The sequence below is a fragment of the Vombatus ursinus genome, unplaced genomic scaffold, assembly GCF_900497805.2.
Source record: "Vombatus ursinus unplaced genomic scaffold, bare-nosed wombat genome assembly UNPS02015255.1, whole genome shotgun sequence".
Lineage (NCBI taxonomy): Eukaryota > Metazoa > Chordata > Mammalia > Diprotodontia > Vombatidae > Vombatus > Vombatus ursinus.
This window is the reverse complement of record NW_020955033.1, coordinates 26509760-26530936: the sequence shown is the minus strand read 5'-3', so window position 1 is coordinate 26530936 and position 21177 is coordinate 26509760. Positions and strand designations below refer to the sequence as shown.

General features: G+C 39.3%; 1 protein-coding gene across 1 annotated transcript in view; it reads left to right on the top strand.

The window, feature by feature from the left end:
• The first annotated feature begins 1409 nt into the window (after nt 1-1409).
• The window catches only part of LOC114031894 (THO complex subunit 1), a 67574-nt gene continuing 47806 nt past the window's right edge, over nt 1410-21177 (top strand). The window contains exons 1-4 of the mRNA XM_027847089.1: nt 1410-1505; nt 16060-16133; nt 16227-16287; nt 19678-19744. Of these exons, the coding sequence (XP_027702890.1) occupies nt 1452-1505; nt 16060-16133; nt 16227-16287; nt 19678-19744 (256 nt within the window). The 5' untranslated portion in view covers nt 1410-1451. The remainder of the gene's footprint in view (nt 1506-16059; nt 16134-16226; nt 16288-19677; nt 19745-21177) is intronic.

The following is a 21177-nucleotide window of genomic DNA, read 5'->3' as shown; positions in this document are numbered from 1 at the left end:
ATTGATAGAAAAACAATAGTAGGGGACTAGATATAATACACAAACAGATTATGATAAATGCAACTTAAAGACTTCAATATAAGAATCCACACCCTCCTCAATTCTCAATCCTTATCTTCACAATTCTGCTATGGCACCTGTAACCTCTTTTGTAAATCCTTCCAGCAATTCATTTGCCAGAATGGAAATTAAATGTGCTTTCGGTCAAGATACTACATTGGATGGCCTTGCTCTCTTTGCTTAACTTTTTTTTTTAAGGGATGGCACTATGGGGTGAGGAGGAAGGGGACCTGCTTACCGGGATGTAACTGAGACATAAAACACATCAATATGTTGGTTTAAAAAAAAAATCACTCAAATAGAAATATTCATCCACAGACACATTCCCACGGCTCCCCCTCCCCCCACTCTCAGCTGAGAATCTTACCTATTACAGAAAAAAAATTAAAGCTATTTGTTGCCTTGAACCACAGACTTGTCGAATGACTGCGAACAAAATACGCCCCTATCCTTTTTCCTGTTGACTCAAACCGCTCACCCTTGGTCTCCTGAAGCACCAGGAGAGAGAGAATTTAAGGAAAAAAAACAACAACATAGGTCCATTTTACCACCCCACGTGCCAAACAGTGCAGCAATACCTCCAAAGAGGTATGACCTCATCTGGGCTGGTGCTCCACCCCGGCAGGTTCCAACCACGCTGGGTCTTGGACGGATCGTCTCTGGGCGGTCAGCCTTCTCGTGACAAGGCTCCGCTTTAATGAATGGTCACTTTTCCCAGCTCGTAAGCGCCCACCGGGGTTTGTGCGTTAGTGACAACCTTCGAAAACCCGGGGTCACTTCTATACCCTCGGGAGGACTCAGGATGGACCCTGAGCAATAATTCGCCACGCTAAGCGGCTCAATGGAGAAAGGGGCAGCGGGGGCTGGCGGAGAACCCGCAGGGTCGCCCCTTCAGGAAGCAGGAAAAGGGTGGGCTGGAGGGGGGATTCGCGGACATTTGCTCCGGCCCAGCCCGCGTCCGAGCTCGCCCGGCGGCGGCCTGGGCTCTGGAGGGCGAGGGGGCGGGCCTCGGGCTAGAGGCATCATCGAGGTGCCAACGCGAGAGGGAGACACCTTTCCGGGACTTGGCGAGGCCCCCCCGAACCCCCACCGAATCCCGCTCGCTACCAACGGTCAAGCCGCAGGCAAACACCAGATGTTCCGGTAGGAGCTGAGTCCTCGCACCACCACCGTTGGCAAAACACGAAATCACATGGCACCTTCTGCGGCCACAACCGCGGCAGCCTCACCCGCCCTGTAATCAAAGCTCCGCCCCCTCCACCGACTGCGCATGTACCCTACGCGCCTGCTCCGGGGCCGCTCAAGCCGCGCAAAGGAGCGAGCTGTGTGTCTCAGACCCTGCGTCATCACCGGGCGCCACGGCGCGTTAACGGGCACGCGCAAGCGAGAAGATGTCTCCTTCGCCGCCTCTCTTCAGTTTGCCCGAAGCGCGGACCCGGTTTACGGTGAGATCCAGGAAGCGGAGGGGTGGCCGAAAGCCGACCTGACCGGACCCACTTTCTTCCCTTTCTCTCCTCCACCTTCTCCGTGGTACACTGGCTCTCCCAGGGGGCGGAACCCAGGGCAGGGGACGTGTGTACGCCGAGGCGTTCTCTACGGGCTCTTTGGGGGGGAGGGGCAGGCTACCTGGCCCTTCAGTGCGCGCGTCTCTGTCCTCCCCGTCGCGGCCGCTTTCCCACTGCCGGTATGTCCCTCGCGACTCTCGCCACGCCCTCCCCCCCGGCGCAGAACGCCCCCCCACCCACCCCACAGAGGGTGGACGCGGGAAAGCGATGGCGCGGGGGGCAGCCGGGTGGTCGGTTGGTCCCTGAGGAGGGAAGACCGTTAAAGGCTGAGGGTCACTTCAAAAATCTTGACTCTGCCCAGAAGTCTCGTCCCCATCTCGCCGACTGTAATTGTTGGCTCGGCGGTTCGTTTGCTGCCTTCCTTCTCGCTTTTGATCCTCGGCGTTGTGGCTAAGACCAAGTATAAATTCCGATTCAAAAAATACCAAGCGTCCCCTGTGTCCTAAGGCACTGTGCTCGGCGCCGGGGGATGGATGGAAAAGGACATGTTCTCTGAGTTCAGGGAGCTTATGGTAAACATAGGGCATGGACACGAATAAACAATGACACAAATTAAAATGTGAAATGGGCAAAAAGGAGAGAATCTTGACACAGTACTGTATGAAAATTTCTAGAGTAGCGCTCCTCATGGAGAGAAACTGGGTGTGGAGAGGGACCGGTTTGGAAAAAACCTCGAAGATGTTCAGCCTAGATTGGTTTTACAAGCTCCATCGTGACAGTGGTTTAACGTTGACTATCCCTTAACTGACTTTATAATCTCACATTTATAGAAGTGCTTTTATACACAGACACACACACACACCCTCTCTCTTTCTCTCTCTCACACACACACACACAACCCTGGAGGGACTTGGCGCAGGTATATGTGAAATATATATTTTGTTCCGGTACCTGTGATTTCATCCCTGTAGGGGAAATCCCGGTGTGGAAACTCCCTCCACCGAGGAAGATTGGTGGGTAAATTTTACAGGTGAGGATCTGTTAATTGACTTGTTCATTGTCTCCTAGCTGGTAAATGGTGGAGCTGGATTTCAAACCCAAGTCTTAAAACTACCAAAACCAGGGTGATTTTTCCTGCCACCGCACTGCTTATTTAGCCATTTTCTTTGTTCAAGGCTTATAGATGACTCATTTATACCAGTTGTACAAGGTTTGATTGAGTAATTAACACACAATTCCATGGTCAGCTATGTAAGGTGGTACTGAAATAGGAGCTCTAAAGAAAAAACTGGTCCTGTGTGCTGTCACTGTATTAATTTTCTTACATGCTGATGTTTTCTTTGCAAAATGATTTTTTTTGTGGGGGGAATACTTAATAGATGTTACATTGGTGTTATTTTCCATGTATTCTTTTTTCCAAGTTACTGTTTAAAAGCAATCACCTAGTCATTTTAGTTCTTCTAAGAGGAACTGCTGTTAATCATATACACTGTCTAGACGTGGTGTCTACCCTCTTTAGAGGTTTTCAAACAGAGACTGAATGACCATTTTTAGGAATTATTTTCTGCTATCAAGTAGACCAGATGTCCCTTCCAGCTCTCAAATTCTGTGATTCTCAGACATCATCCTATCTACCCTAACCAGTGGTCCTTTTCCTTATTTGATCCTCCTCTTTTTCTCAACATAATTTTTTAAAAAACTCTTTGTATAGTCTTTAGTGTGTTGTTTACATACTTATATATACAGTATAATTCATTCTGTACTTTAACCTTATTCTTATGAGGCAGGGTCATAATTTTATATTATCAGTTACCCATCCTTGCTTCTATCTTCTTTACAGGTTTTTAAAAGGTAAATTGGTTGGTAATTTTCCTGTGAATCCACACTGGTCTCTTTAGACAATTCTTTTTCCTCCTCATTGGAATCATATCTCTTTGTGTCTTCAGCATTTTGTTTTTGAGAGATTCTAGTCCTTTCTGAACTGATTTTCTTTCTTTCTTTCTTTCTTTTTTTTTTTTTTTTTAGCCGGGGTTAAGTGACTTGCCCAAGGTCATATAGCTAGTACATGTCAAGTGTTTGGTCTGAGGCTGGATTTGCGCTCAGGTCCTCCTGACTTCAGGGCCAGTGCTCTATCCACTGCACCACCTAGCTGCCCCTGAACTGATTTTCTCTATAGAATTTTAGATCATAGCATTCAGTTTCTGAACTCTGAAATTTGGTTTCTCAAAATCTAAGGTTCATATGAAAGTATGATATACTTCCTATTTTCCTTAGGAGAAATTCTGAGATGCAGGGATACCTACCCACAAAGTTGCCATTATGTTTCAGCAAACTCCTTGTTGGTTAAATTCAGGTCCAGAATAGCATTACCTTGTGCTTCTACATTTTGATTGGTGAAACTATCAGTAAAGCAAGCCAATACTTTATTAACATTTTTTCTTTTGGGCAGCAAGAGACAGGCAGAAGATGTCCTGATAATTGAAGTCTGCCATCACTACTATATCATGTATCAGTGCCAAGCTTTGATCTATTTCCCAAACTCATTTACTTGCTCCTTCTGTTTAGGTAGTCTATTGTATCCTCCTGTGGCAGTCTCACTACTCAGAAGATATGGAATGATAGTAATGATGACAGAGGAATCAGGACTACTCAACATTTAATTTGCTTTTGTTTTCTTTACCAAGGAGGATGGTGTGTCAACAGGAAAGGACAAAACAAAAATGGCTACTGGGGAGTAAAGAGATAGAGTCTTGGTACAAAATGTCATGCACTCTCAGCCATGGTGACCGTGTCATTTGTTTTTGCTTAATTGTTTGTTACAGGGAAGGGTTCATTGGAAGGAAAAGAGAGTGATGGAATGACTGTGATGTATAAAAATCAATAAAACTCATTTTAAAAAAGATCTTGGAGAATAGAAGAGGTGCTGCAGAAATGGAAAAGGGCAAATGCCCTTTCAAAAAAGGGATGAAGGAAGCTGCAAACTATAGGCCATTGAGTTTGACCTTGACTCCTGGCAAAATTCTAGAAATATATTATTAAAAAGATGGTTAGCAAATGACGAAAAAAGAGAGTGGTGTTCACAGAGAGTGAGCGTGGCTTCAGCAAGAACAGGGCATGCCATTTTAGCCCAATTTCCTTTTTAGGCAGGTAACCAGCCTAGAAAATTCAGAGGATGTTTAAATGTAACTTACCTAGATTTTAGTAATATATTTGACAGTGTTTCTCATACTGTCCTGATGGATAATCTGGAGACTTATGGGCCAGATGATAAAGTATTTAGGTGACTTCAGGCTTGTTTGAATGACTGGACTGCAAAGGTAGATAGATAGTCATTAATGGTTCATTGTCATCGTTGAAGAATATCTGTAGTGGAGTGCTCAAACAATGTTTTTGTCTCTAATATTTTATCAGTGACTTGTATAAAGGAATATATATATAACATAAAAGTTTGCAAAGGGCATAAAACTGAGAAGCAGTTAGGTATAGTTAAAAGAACATTAGACATAAGTCAAAAGGAACCTAATTTCAGATCCTGCCTTAGATCCTTAATTGTCTTTGAACGTGGGCAGGTCATAGGACCATAGATTCAGAGTTGGACGGGACCTCAGAGAGAATTTGGTTTACTCCCTTTATTTCACAGTTTTAGGAAACTGAGCCTCCGGGAGGTTAAGTGACTTACCTCTTCCAAAGCTACCTTATTTTTGTTTTGTATATATTACATATATATATATACGAATACATAATATGTACTACATATTATATATTCTGTAACATAAATGTCTATATACACATATACCAGGGTTATCACCCCAGTAGAATATAAATACTTTGGAAGCAGAGAATATTTTATTTTTTGTATTTGTATTCCCAGCACAGTGCCTGACTCCTGCCACCAAAGAAATTCCTTCAACCTCTTACCTTCTTTAGAAAAGAACTATTTGGTTTTTGTCCTTATGTCCCCAGTGCAAAATGTAATACTTTTGTAAAACTTAGGACTTTAATAAATGCTTGTCAAATTGTATCTTTCTAGCTTACTTGTGCTTGGTGGTATTGCAAAGCTGCATAGGGTCTGCTTAACCTATAGAGTATTCAAAAAAATCTCCAATTTCCTTTTCCCTCCTGAGTATAAAACAGTACTATCCTTAACTTCTGTTTCTACTGAGACCTAGTTTACAATTCTGTGTAGAACTGGTTTTCTTCTCAAAAACCAGAATGAACAGTTTGGAAATTGCTAAGGGACCAATGATTAGTACGTGTATTCTGGTACACCTGTAACACCAGTGGTTTTGTCACCCCAACATTTATTAAGAATCTGCTATGAAAATGAGAAGTTGTATGTTCTAGTGGATGTATAATAAATGATTTTTGATTGAATATACAGTGTCATATAGGTAGTATCAGAGACAAGATTTGAACTGAAGTCTTCTAACTCCAGAGCCAGTGTTCTTTCCACTTAACCTCTCTATTGTGCATGAGAACATGTACGTAAGAGATTTCGTAAACCTTAAAACAACAAATTCCAATTAATACCAAATGAGCAGTTTAAATGATTAAGGATCTAAAAAGATCTTGATACTGGCCAACATGAGACTTAATCTACTGAGATTACATTTGTGAGGGATAAATGAAAAAGTCTTGCATTTGAGTTCAGAACAATCAACTTGGTAAGGTAAGGTGAGGGAAATGTGTTTAGATTGGGGTTTTGGTAACTGGTGAGTTCACAGTGCCTATATAGCAGCCAAAAACGCTAATGAATTCTTAAAATGTATTAACAGAGGAATCGTGCTTAGATGAGGAAGTTAATAATCAACAAACAATTATTGAGCATTTACTATGTGTCAGTTGCTTTACTAAGTGCTGGGGAGAGACAAAAAGCAAACAGTTCCTTACTGCATAGTGCTTACATTCTAATGAAAGAGTCAACATACAGAAATCAGAATTTACAAGATAAGTAGAGTGAGTAGAAGATAACTTTCTAGGAGATAGCACTAACAACTGGGGAGACCAAGAAAGACCTCTTGGAGCATATTGTCATGTGTTCTACCCTGGTTAAACCATATCTGAAGTATTGTGTTTGCTTCTGGGTACCACTTCTTGGGAAGGAAATTGAGCTGTTGAAGGCATCCAGAGGAAGGTGACCAGGATGGTAAAAGGCCAGATCCCACCATAGGAAGATTAGCTGAAGAAACTGCTGATGTTTAGCCTGGACACAATAGTTGCTCATCTGTAAACTGAGGGGTTTAGACCTGATGGGCCTATAAAGTCCCTTCCGTCTCAAAGTCTATGACTCTATTGAAAACATAGGGGAATTTGATAGTTTTCACCAAGTGTTTGAAGGGCTTTCCTGTATAAGAGGGATTAGATCTGTTCTGTTTGACACTAGTGGGCAGAATTAGGAATAATGGGTACAAAATGCACATTTAGGTTTTAGCTCAGTATAAGGAAAAACTTTGGATGCAATCAGCTAAATGTTAGTAAAATGTAAGCTTCTTGAAGGCAGATTTGATCTTACAGCCCTTGAATCCCCAGCACCTGACAATGCGTGGCACATAGTAGACAATAGAGTGAATGTATCCTTTCCCCTAAGGATCATACTAAATAAATACTTTTTAAGTGCCTGTTATGTGTCAGAGACTGTGCTAAGCACTGGGGATACAGAGAAAGGTATAAAAACAGTCCCAGCCCTCAAGGAGCTCACAGTTCAACAAAAGAAAACAACACAAAAAGAAACTGAAAAGCTGGGGAGTGAGGTGGTAGGCTACCCATTTGGGACCTTGATGAACTGCAGCCTGGGTGGGAAATGATGTGAGGACACAAGAGTTTCAGAGTAGATATCAGCTTGCAGAATGATGAGTTTCTGGAGATGATTAGTCCAAAAAAACAAATGGATAGGAAGTGATGAGAAGAATTCTCTGGGTTTCCTTAAATAATGGAGAATCTGGGAGGACCTCCCCAATGTCCACCCTCTCCAGTCAGAAGTGGGGAGGGGCCCAGGGGCAAGGGTGCTGAGGAGGTGGGAGTTTCAGAGTTGATTTTGTCTTGCAGAAAGATGAGTTTCTGGAGATGATGTAGTCCCAGAAAGCAAACAGGTGGGAAATGAAGAGAATTCTCTAAGGACAAGAGGGAAGACAGTAAGAAACGGAATGACTAAAAAATTCTTGTTGATTGATTGATTATCCAGTGTCACAGTAGTAAGCATCAGAGACAGAATTTGAACCCAAGTCCTTTGATCCCAGAGCCAGTGCCCTTTCCACTTACCCCTTTGAGCTCTTGGGATTGAATGTGGATTTAGGAATAAAAGCTAGCTTTCATATAGAGTTTTAAGATTTTGCAAAGCATTTTACAACAATTTTTATTTTCTCACTATGAAAACCATGAGAGGCAGATGCCCACTTTACAGATGAGGAAATTGAGGCAGACAAAAGTTAAGTGACTTGTCGGGTCACACAGCTAGTTAGTGTCTGAGGCTGGATTTAAACTCAAGTCTTCTTGACTATACTCAGTCACTTGGCTGCCAGTGTTTGAGACCTGCTTCTCACTTGCTATCATGGTCAAGCCATTTAATCTCTTAAAGGTCTGGAGGTAACTCCCTTAAACTCTCAGTTAATTGAGTTGCAAGTCTTTATCAGCCTGGTACACTGGAAATAGATGTGGCTATGAAGTCAAAGGAACTGGGTTCAAATCTTAGGCTATTATATGCCCTACTTGGGCAAGTTTCTTAACCTCTCTGGACCTCAGTTTCCTCTATAAAATGAAGGTTTGGGGCTAAATGGCCTCTCTCTTCTATTCCTAGATCTATGATCCATGAATCTTTAGCTCAGGATTCCAGATGATGAGTTCCTTACAGATCTGGGTGCCAAAAAATGTACAAAACTTTGTTCTAGGTCATGAAAATACAAAGAAAAAAATGAAACCATCTCTGATCTTAAGGAGCTTCCTTCTGGGGAGATACATGTTCACAGATAGTTACAAAGTACATAAATTTTAAGATACAGAAGAAGGTGCTAACAGGTTTTTTGGGGAAGGGGACAGGAAAGATCTTGTGTAAGTAAAAGGTAACCACCTGAGCTGGGCTTTGAAGAAAACTAGGGATTCAAATTGGAAAAAAGTGAAGAGGTGATCCAGGCATGTTTGTATGGTATCAGTAAACCCTAGTGTGTGCAGCTGTGTTTCTATTCCTTGAGTGCTAGAATTGGACTAACTCATTTGTCAGTGAATGATGCATATCTCGGGATAGATTCAACTGCCTCATTTTGAAAGTGTTCATCTACGAGCAAGAACCATTAAGCCAACAATGTGGATTTCAGGTTGGAGAAGACTTCTAGAGTTCTCATTTTCCTGTGGCCAAGCGTCTTTTAAAATTGGAGTGCCTTTCTGTGTGGGAGAAAAATGGGATGGTTTAAGGGAAAGAGGAAAAGCAATAATAAATATGGGGAACAAGATGACAAATAGAAATCTCTTCTTTTAGTAGTGACTAAAAAGCTTTTGGCATATATAGGGCAATGTAAATTAGAGAATTTTAGTATGTAGGTCATGTAATTAACATCACCCTCTTCCAAAAAGCACTAATGACGGTAGCTCAGTGTAGAGTTGATAATCCAAACTGCAATAGAAGTCCAAGCTCTAAGACTGTTGATCGCACAGCAAAAATGCAAGGGGCAGAGCACCATTGGGCTTTAGCATAGGAGAGAGAAAAATGTAAAGCTAATGACTTCTTACCTACTTCTGTAAGTGTGGATTGGGATAGGAATTGGGGGTTTGGAGGAAGCATTGGAAAATCAACCCAGGGAAAATTTGCTAAATTGTTCTATATGAGACATTGTTCAAAGTCTGAAGCAGCTTTCCAAAGCAGATGAAGTTTCAGAACTTTTCTAGTAGTGTTGAAGCTGTGTTTGTGCATGTTTTCAGAAAAGGTACGTGACTACATTCTGGACATGTACACTTGAGTTAATATGGTCTAAAGAATATTGTTTTTGTTCATTGAGAAGTGAAAGTTACATACATCAACCTTTGATTCTGCGTGTGTCAGAGCAAATAAAAGTGGACCATTTCAGTAAACTCTGATGTGTTCAAGTGAAAAAAGGTAGGAGATGACTATTTGAGTTACTGAATTAGTGATTTAGATTTTGAAATTTGTTAATTGATTTTGTAGATTACACAATTTCAGTGGACCCATTCTTATACATGGCCAGTCTAAAACAGTGTTATAGCAGAGATTTCATGTGTGTGTGTATATATTTACATACATGGAATTAGGATGGATTTTGTATAAATAATTTCTTCTCACAAGGAATCAATACCTCTATCTGATTTTCTTAACCTTTTTTTTTTTAACATTAAATTTTATTTCATTTTTATTTATTTTACAGGCAAATTGTATTAATACTGTTTGGTGGATTGCAAATTATAATGGAATAGAAATGGGGTGCTAATATGATTCTAATATCTGTGTCATAATTGGGGAAGTGTTGGATCTGGCCTTCCCTTTGGTCATGAAGGAACAAAGACAATACAACAATAGAAATTAAGACAAAGATCCTATTTGATCAGGATCCTTCCGTGCTTAATGTTAATCATAACCAGAACTTTTTGGGCTTGATTTATAATTCCTTGACAAAAACACAGTTGATATTATCTTAAAGGTGTCCCTCTCTACCCCTTGTACTTCAAATTCATGACATTATGTGTATGATAGTCTGTATTGGTGAACCTCCAGCTACCTGAGTGTTTATAACAAGGTGTTATCAAAGGGTGGCAAAGGACACACTGATGAAGGGATGCTTACACAAGGTGAAGTCTCGGGGTGCAAAATATATTGAGTAGAGCAGTTTCCATTCATGCCCCACTGGAGAGTTACCTTCAGATAGGGTCAGAAACCCCCTTGTCCATTCCTAACCTTTCAGGTCTGTATAAGTATGTCTTCATATGTATTGATACTTGAATTTGTTGGGACTTTGCTTGACCTAGTTTGCAACATTGAGAGCCCCGAACTGAAATTAATTTTTCCCTATAGAGTGCCTCTGATTAAAGCATATATACCCAAACCCACTTTTTCAACTAGAACACAGGAAGATTGGGCCTATGGTCTGGGCATTGGCAGGGTCTTTTAACATCTTTAGTACCTTCAGCCAGACTCATAAAAGGAAGGAATGAGCCATTTCATCAACTCTTCTGGCTTCTACCTCCCCAGCATGCATCTGCCCCCACTTAGGTAGTGTTATCACTTGGATAGCTGGCCTCTGTTACCCAGCTAAAAGTCAGGTAAGGAAGAGATGGAGAGACTAGAAAGTAAAACAGCCGATCTCTTCCTACTTCAAAACAAATAGGGAATTAAAATCTGTTAATACACCCTTTTGAATTCCTTTCCTATTCTAGGTAATGATGAAGCAGTAGGATGAGATCTGGTTAAGAAAATGGAGCATTTAAGATTAGGGAAATGTTTTCATATAGACATAAGATACAGATCAATTTTTACAGCTAGACCCTGCCTGCAGATTATGTATAGCCCTGGCCTAGAAGCCCCAAGGGGTAATCACCCTGGAAGAAGATATTGACCCCAACAATGATTCAACAAGATCTAGGAGACATCTCATTTTAGAGAAATTCTCCCAAACACAGGTCGAGGGGAGGGAGGAGGGAAGAACACGTGAGATTTTCTGAAATAGAATAAATAACTAATAGGATATTTGGATAGCAGTTCTAGACATTTTTGCTTTGAATTCCCCCACCCCCCGCGCCTTTCCCTAATACATTAGGGCTTCTGTAATTTGGATTGTAGAAATGCCCAATAGGGTAATATTTTTCAGTTGGCTACATGACTTGGAGAAGAGTCACATCCAAGATTAAGATGGCGCCCTCTAAGAGCCTGTTGGAGGAAACCAAAACTGTAATGTGGAATAGAGCCAAGAGGCCATCTTTGGATTGCCTTGCCACTTTTTGTCTTCATTGCTACCTCAGCCTGGGTAAACTATTCTGAGCCAGAAGACCATCAAAACTCAGCTGGGATGCTACTGAGACCGCTTTGGGTTTGTTCCTTCATATTAAAGAGGATGAGACTAGGCTTGCTTTGTTCTTGCAGAGACAGAAGATGTATAAAAGGCCAGCAGATGTGGGGATTTGGCCTGGAAGTTAACAGGACAGAAAGCAAAGGAGTAGATTCGGCGAAGGACCTAGCAAAATATCTCCCATAAGAAGATAGGGTCCCACAGTCCTGGGTCGATTAGGTCTACTTTCTTGAGTTTACCTATATAATGAAAAATAATCTGATTCTCCATAGTTTTCCTACCTTTGGCATCTAGAGGAAGTGTGATGCTGGTTATAGTTTGTTCACCATGAATGTTAAGTTCTTCTGGACTTCGAGGGGCATAGGGAACAGGGCCTTCAGATATTCCCATGTTAGGGGAAGAGGTGGTGAGCAATAATGTATCTAAATTATCTGGAGAAAAATGGTGGGTGTAGCAGCATGATGGGAGTTGGGTCTCCTTACTCATGGTAGGTTCTTTCTGTAATACTCAGGGATAGGTGTACCTAGCCACAGGAAGAATAAGCTCCAGAGAGGGGTTGGGTTGTGGGTTGGCACTTTCTGACCAGGGAGATAACCTTATAATTTGTCAGTGATTTTGACCATTGGGCTGGACTCTTACCATCCTTTCTCCCAAGAGGGTCCACAATCTTGTATGGGAAGACAGGGTACTTAGGCACCAGTTGGCTCTTTTCTGTTGAGGTAGCCTGCTGTATGTTCTTGGAGGGCATGATCCCATATCTATAGATTGTGGGACAGTTCATCTACCCACTATCAGAAACTGAGGAACATGAACAAGATTGGACAGCCACAGCTGAACTGGACAACAGCTTTGATGAAAGTATTTCTTATGTGCGTCAAAAGCAATGACTATTAATACTTCAGGCATATTTTCTGTGCCTTTGTTTTAGATTTCCTTAGCTTCTATATTAGGATGGTTTTATATTTGTGGAGGTGGGCTGCTTTTTAAAGAGCCAATGCCACGGACTTGGAAGGAACCTCAGTGGATGCACTATTATCAGTAAAGAAATGGAATGATATTGTCTGGCCAAATAGAATCCTTTTCCCCAGAGGGACTAATGGATGTAGTTAGACAGAAACAGCTTGAAAGACTAATGAATACATAAGTGCAGATGACACCAAAGGAATTTGAACAACCCTTGTGTAAAAGCCTTGTCTAGCTTCTTCATGATCAGAGTGTTCCAGAGGTGCCTGGGAAGCATCAGCTTATCCTAAATTAGAGTATTTGGAAGGACTTTAAGTTCCTCCCCCCACCCCTCCCAAGTAAAACGGTGCTATGTCTAATTGTTTTTGCTGCTCAGATCTACCCTGCAGTTTTGGTTAAACCTGAACTTTTTTTTTTTTTTTAAATATTTACTGCTTTTTCTCTCTGAGAGGAAAACAACTGAAACTATATTAACTCCTAAAAATGAGAGCTGTTTCACTAAGTAGTGGTTTCTCCTTCACATGAGGTCTTTTAGCAAAAGCTTGGTGATCATTTTTGGAGAATGTTGTAGAAGGAATTCTTATTCAGACATGAGTTGTTCCAGGTCGCTTCTGAAATCCTTTCCAACTCTGAGATTCTATGATATTTAGAATTTCAGTCAGAATTTGAGATCTGGAAGAGATTTTTATGATTCCATAGTCCAAACCAGAATATAAAGTGGTTAAATGACTTGCCCAATGTCACAGTTGTAGAGTCAGCATTGGCACCAAGGCATACTTAGTACATAATCTACGTTGGAAAAAATAATTCTTGAATCAGAGACTCAGAGTTGGAACGAACCCAGCTGTTAGCAGGTTGGGACCTAAAACATAAAGGCTTGTTGTGATCCCTGACCGGTGATCATCCAACCTTTGATTGAAGGCTCCACTGCCTTTCAAGACAGTAATTCTATTTCTAGATATTCTTAAGTTATGAAGTTCTTCCTAAAAAAAAAAATCTGAATCTCAGTAACTTCCACCCATTGGTCTTAGTTTTCTTCCTCCAGAACAAAACAAAAAGAATCATAATTTGTCTTCCCTGATCCTTCAGACACTTGAAAACTGAAGTCTTTTCTTCTCTTTTTCAAGCTGTACATCCCCTATTTATTCTACTGATTCTTCTATGACTCAGTTTCAAGTCTCACCCAGACACACTCCTACTTGACATTGTCTTTGAAATGTTTCATTTAGAACTGGTTAATAATTTGCCAGGTTTGGTCTGAAGAGGACATGGTAAAGAGGACTTATTCCCTAAATGCATTCTAAAAATCATATTAGATGTTTTGGCTACTATTTAATATTGTTGAATAATATAAGATCACCATCCACTAAAAATCTCAGTTTTCTCATGAACTGCTTCCAAGCTACATCTCTTTCATCTGCACTTGAATAATCAATTTTCTGAATTGAAACATAAGACTTTACATTTATTCCTATTACATTATTGTATATGACCTTTCGTTCTAGCCTATTAGAATTTCTTTAGATCCTGATTCTGTTGCCCATTGTATTAGATACACTTTTCAATTTTATGCCACTTTGCGAGTTTGATGTGGATGTTTTCTGTATCTTCATCCAAGTTGTTAAGTTTTTTTAAAAAGGTGAAAGACAGATTATGTGGCTTGTCATTAAAAATCTCCCTCTAGCCTGACATAACTGTCTTTTTCTGTATTGAGTTCTTCAGCCAACACTGTTTCCATTTAACCATATTGTTATCTAGTCCCTCTCTGTATTTTGTCCACAAGAATACTGAAAGACTTTTTCAAATGCCTTTCTCAAATCCCAGTATGTTACCATTCCTCTACATGCAGAGAAACAACATGGTATTGTAGAGAGTAATAATGATGGTTAAAAATTAACATTTATATAGTGCTTTCGTGATTGCAAAGTATTTTATATGTATTAATTCCTTTGATTCTCTTAACAACCCTGTGAGCTAGATACTATTATCATCTCTACAAAGAGCATAACAGGCTTAAAAAGGTTAAGGAAGTTACCCAGGGTCACATAGCTAATGAGTGTCAGAGGTAGATTTTGAACCGTGTTCTTCTGACTCGTAAGTCCAAGGTTCATTCCATTGTACCATGCTTCTAGACTTAGAATCTGGCAAGATCTGCTTTAAGTCCCACCTCTGACATTTACTACTTGTGTGAACATAGGCAAGTCACTTGACATCATTGGGCCTTGGTTTCCTCATCTGTTAAGTAGGGATAATAATACCTTTACTTGTCTTTTTTTCCCCTTGATGAGGAGAGGTAGGAAGGAGAAAAAGCAAATTCTTTAAATAAAAAAATTTAAAAATTTTAGGATTTGTCTCCCAAGGTTGTTTTGAGATGCAAGTGAGAAATGGTATGTAAAACACTCTGTGAACCTTAAAGTATTGCCAGCTATTATTTTATTTTTCTGATCATCCTGTAAGAAAAGGAAAATGAAATAAGGTCAGTTAGTCTGTTCGCAGCCTGGCTTTTAAATGCCCACAAACTGTCCCTTAAATAATCATTCTAGAATTTTGCCATAAATCAGCGTCAAAGTCACTGGCCCATGAGTTGAAGGATCTTTTTTTCACCTCTTTGAAAAATCAGCTTGTTTGGTTATCTCCAGTCTTAGAAAACTCACCTCATTTCAGTGATTCCTAATGTATCATTGATAGAGATTCAGCAGGCAATATCCACCAGATCAGTGAATATTATAGGATGTGAAGTGTCAGGCTTAATTATCTTGAACTCCTTGAGGGAAGTTAGGTACTCTTTTAACCTTTCCTTTCTTGTCTTGGGTTTTGATTACTCTCTAACCGTCTACTCTTCCATCACTTTTAAAGGAAAAAACTATGAAGAGTACTTATTCCTTCTTTTAGCCATTTGTATCATTGTGCCCTCCATCTAATGTAGCATTCCAAGAAACAAGTTCCTTATGTTCTTCTTCCTCTTGTCTCAGTGTAGCACTCCCTAAAATCATGTCTTTTGTTCTTAGCATTTATAGCAAGCCTCAGGTTATGCTATATTTGAACTTTCTTGATGCTATTCTTATAGGATCTGTGTTTTTCTTTTGGCATTTGCTTAACTGTTCTCAGTTACCTTCCTCCCTTTCATCTTTTGTTGTTTTAAAATTCACACTCACTGGTGTCCCATGGAATTATACCAGCCTCTTACGTGTTCCCCTATGATCATAAATTATTCCATTATCATAATTTTCTTTAGCCTTCCTTCTTGAGCTGATGTTCCTTTTAAAAAAGAAAAAAAAGTCACACATGTATATAGGACTTAATGCTTTACGAAGCATTTTCCTTACTATAATTTTATGAGGTAGACAGAGACAGTATAGTAAATAAGAAAAGGGATGGATAATAAGGATTTTTAAGGAAAGCTCAACAAGATGTTTTCCTCCAGCACTTATCTGTAAGAGTACCTTTCAAAATTATGTGTAGAGATGTCTTGTTTTTCAGTCAACCAGCAAAATCTTTCCACAGATTTATCACTTTTATTTTCCTAGAATTCTACCAGAGATGCCTTGATCAACAAAAATATCAAGCCATTATTGAGCACCTTCAGCCAATTAGCTGGAAGGTAAGAGCATTCATCTCCCTCAACAATGCACACCAAAGTTTTGTGTTTGCCTGAGCTCTTAACAAAATATAGGTTTTGTTTTGTTTTTGATAGTGAAAATGAGAAAAAATGTACCCTTGATCAAGCTTTCAGAGTTATTCTAGAAGAGGAAATTGTAAGTATACTTTTCTGTTATCAAATCTTAAAATTTTTCTGGCAAACTAAGAAGTTATTTTGTCATTTAAAAGTTATTTCTCTTTTAAGATAAATAATTTAGTTTAAAATGAGAACCATTTTGAAGAATAACTCAGTGGGCAAAAGGCTATATTGTATAGTGTAGCGCTTCTTAAACTGTAGGTCACAACTCCCTAGGCTTGCGAAAAATTTGGCAAGAGTAAAAGATTTCTGAATGTACAATAACAAAAAATTAATTAAAAATCAAACATGTAATGAATCCAAGGTATTTCTGGCAGCGCTTGCCCATGTTGCATCACACAAGTTCACTGCAGTCTTAGTTCTGAACACACAGCATGCACACTTTGCACTACACACGCAACACCATCAAATGCTAGCAAAACACAAAAAGGGGTCACGTGTGGAAAAAGTTTAAGAAACCTTAGTATAGTGGATAGAGTGCTAGGTGGTGTACTTAGAATCAAGAAGAAAGACCCAGGTTCATAGCCTGCCTAGCTGGGGTTTTTTGTTTGTTTGTTTTTGTTTTGTTTTGTTTTTTAGTCAACCAGCAAAATCTTTCCACAGGTTTATCACTTTTATTTTCCTAGAATTCTACCAGAGATGCCTTGATCAACAAAAATATCATGAGCAATTTGTTTAACTTCTCTGAGCTTCAGGAACTATTCTAAGATTCTATATTATAAATGAGTTGTGTGTGTGTGTGACCTGCCTCTGTGAAATAAATTACCATATCAGTGAAATTACAGGTCAATGATAATTAATACTTATTGCTATATATTTGGGCCAGTTTGTCATAGTTAACTGTGTTATAATTGACATAACCATTTCTGAACTAGTTTGAATCAGTACCCACTAAGTGTTTGACAGCTCCTAGGCATTGTAAAACCTTAAGACAATAAATTAGATTACCTCATCCAAGAGAAAGATTTTTAAGTATATGCAAAGACTTACATAGCTCAGGATGTAGTTAAAGGAAGGGCATCTCTTTCAATGATATCAGCAGTGGAATAAAGTTATAGTAGCCAAAAAAGTCTAACTGAAACTGGGTGAGTAACCTTTTTTCCATTAGAATACCAAAAGTCATTCTAAGGTGAGTTCTTACCACTAAAGCACCTGTCTGGAATAGGAAGAATTATTTATATAATGTTTAAAAAAAAGATATTTTCCCCACCATCTGTGTGTGTGTGTGCATGTGTGTGCGTGCGTGTGCATGTGTGTGTATGTATGTAGAGAGAAAGAACAAAAATGTTATGTTTTGCCAAAATTAAGTATATTTTATTAAGAAGTAAAAATAGTTTTTGATATTTTTATTTATGCTTATTGTGAACTAAGAACTTGATGCTTAATTGCATCGTTGTATTTAGTGTCAATGGTTTTCCAAGTGGGCACTTTTTTTTTTTTTTTTGTGATCATGGGCATGTTTTAATTTCAAATCATATGCTATTATAGATTCACAGCAGCCTTCTAAACTACATCAGCCCCACTTTAAATTTTGAAACAGTTTCTCTAAGTTTCATGTAACTATGTTACAATCACTGCTGTTATGGTAAAGAAGGAAAAAAACAGTGGCTATATAATCCCAGAAAAATCAGAATGATAAATTCAACTATAAATCTGTAACAAGTTGTGATATATGATTGTAATGGAATGTTACTGTGCTGTAAGAAATGCTGTGCAGGCTGATGTCAGAAAAGCCTAGAAAGACATATATGAACTGATGCAGAGTAAAGTGAAGCAGAAATAGGAGAATAGTGTACACAGTAATAGCAGTGCTGTATGATGATCAACTGTGATTGAATGACTCAGCTGTTCTCATCATTGCAGTGATCCAAGACAGTTGCAAAGGACTCATGACCAAAAATGCTATCCACCTCCAGAGAAAGAACCGATGGAGTCTGAATGCAGATCCAAGCATACTATTTTTCATTTTATGTATTTTTTGTGTGTTTTTTTTTCCTTTGGGTCTGTGTCTTCTTTTACAATATGACTAATATGGTTAAAAAAAAAAGCTATGAATCTTTGTTCACTCTGTGAACATAGCACCTCAGTTTATTTTATCTTATTTTTTTTTTTTTGGTGAGGCAGTTGGGGTTAAGTGACTTACCCAGAGTCACATAACTAGGAAGTATTATGTGTCTGAGGCAGATTTGAACTCAGGTCCTCCTGACTCCAGGGCTGGTGCTCTATCCACTGCACCACCTAGCTGCCCCTATTTTATCTTATTTTCAAAGGAGCACGTCAGTTTATTTTAGTTTAGACAAGTGTCTAAAAAAGCCATGTTGGAGGTCACAAAAGGCTATAGGTCTTCCTCCCCAGGATAGCCTTTTCTGCACTGCAGTAGCCATTCATTTATATTGTTTAAGAGAAAGGGGGTTAAGTGGATGGGATTGTGTGGATATGAAGTCATATCTTATGTATTACTACTTGCATTATACTACCCGTTCTGGGCTATGGTACGGTTGATTGTTTCAGTTCCAAAGCAAGTACCTTAACCTCCTTCCTTTCCCCTTTCTTAGAAAATCCTGAGTATTCAAATTGTATAACTGTTCAGATTAGAATAAGTTAATATACTGTCCCCATGTCACATATGCTGTTAGAGTATGGTATTAACACAATGAGAAAAAAGATAATATTGTTAGACTTTATTAAATCATTAAAAACTTAATAAACTATTCTTCAATGTGTTTTAGGAGTGTATACTTCAGTGGTTAATTGGAGATAAATGCAGTTAAACAGAAAGACTGGACCTGTGATTTCACTAATATAGAGAACAAATGACTAACGTGATCATGGGTCAGATCTGAAACTTGAACCCAGGTCTTCCTGACTTCAATACTCTTACCATATACTCTTTTGCTAACAGCCAAATAAATTAAGTATGGGGCAGCTAGATGTCTTAGTGAAAAGAGTGGTGCCAGGCCTGGAGTCAAGAAGACTTACCTTCCTGAGTTCAAATCTGGCCTCTTACACTTATTAGGTGTCTGACCCTTGGCAAATCACTTACCCTTGTTTGCCTCAGTTCCTCATCTGTAAAATGAACTGGAGAAGGAAATGGCAAATAAATCTATTATCTTTGCCAGGAAAACCCCAGATGGGGCCATGAAGAGTTGGAAACAACTGAAACGGCTCAACAATATCAACAAAATAAATTGAGGAAATTATGTCATGCTTAAATAATTTAATATAAATATAAGATGATAATCTATCAAGAAAGTTTGGTTTTGTAGGGAAGGGGCAAAAAAGACTTGCTTATATGTTAGGCAGTGGCTAAAGAGATTGTAATAGTCATCAAATAGTTATAGGTAGTTATAGTCATCAAATTATTGCAAAACATTCTTATTTCATCTCAGTCTTTTCCCTTTGTTGGTAGATAACCCGTGCATCATGTGAAAATGTTTTGGCTATTATTTCTCTTGCTATTGGGGGAGTCACTGAAGGTAAGTATTTTTCATAGATTAACCTGATGAGTGAGATATTTGATTTTAACTTTTTTCCTCTTTTTTCCCCATCTTTTCCAATCATGCCCATCCTTCAAAGCCCATCTCAAATGCCATATCTATAATCCCAGCAATACTGATCTACAGTGATCTCTCTCCAGTTCCTAACCTCCTTTGTACTCCCATGCTGCACATTTTGATACTTAATCCTGTTTGTCTTATACAATTTTTGAATTGTTGCACATAGATAAGTCTTGCCTCCCTAAGTAAAATATAAGTATTGTGGTAGTAAAATTGGTGACATGCAATTTTTGCATCCCCCATAATTTCTAGAATGGTATTTAGGCACATAATAAATTCTTATCACATCACCCTGTCCAGATCCTTCTTTTGTCATCTTCTGACTTCCAGGTTGAGCATAGTGTGTGTTTCATGGTCTTACTTTTATCCCAAACCCCACCCTCATCCTTAGTCCCTCCAGTTTTCCTGCAGATGGATCTTTGATGCCTTAGCTTCTTAGTTTATCTACTTAACCAAAGCCTTAAACTGCTATCTCCAGTTTACCTCATCCACCCACAGGGTAGCTCATACCTTTAGATCTAACCCTGAACTTTTTCTTCCAGTGATTTGAACACCTACAGTCCTTTCTCTGCCTGTCCTTGTGGCTCACTCCTAAACAGGATCTTTGTCTTCGCCACAACCAATTTTTCCATTAGTCTGTTGCTACTTTTTTGGTCTCACTTTCCTCCTTTTAGTCTTGAACATAAAGTTGTCTAATATTCTAGTGAATCTGGAATCTCATCAGTGTGGGTATTTCCTTCAGTGACGTGGATCAGAAACCATCCCTGGCTGTCTATGCAGTACCTGTCTGTACCCTTTTGTAAATCCACAAATGGGGGAGGGCAGCAGTTGATGATAGAGAATCCTACTGATGTGCCTGGGAGTCTTTGTTATATTCTCTTGGCAATGTGTGACTTTGATTGTTCGTGTGGGTTATCTCAGTTATCTTTTTTTTCTGGTCATATGTGTCTCCAACTTCATCCTTTTTACTACTTTTGAGAAATTCTTCATTTGTAAAATGTGGCAGGCTGCTCATGCTCACTGTGTATATTTCCATTTCCCTTTGGGTGATCCTCAACTTCATTTCTTCTGAGACTACTATTATATAATTCACAGTCATACAACATCACCAGAAGAAAATTATCATTAAAAAGATGGGCCTTTGTTTCTGAGAGAAACTTGAGGTGATTAAAAACCAATTCAGTCTATTTTCTTCCTCTTCTGGGTCCAGTTCATTGTCCATTTGCAGTATCACTCCAAGATATAAGTTCTGAAGGATGTGCTCTATGGATTGTCCATCCAGTTACATATCAAAGTTTGGACAATATTCAGTCAGGAAACTGATTAAGTACCTACTATGTACCAGACACTGT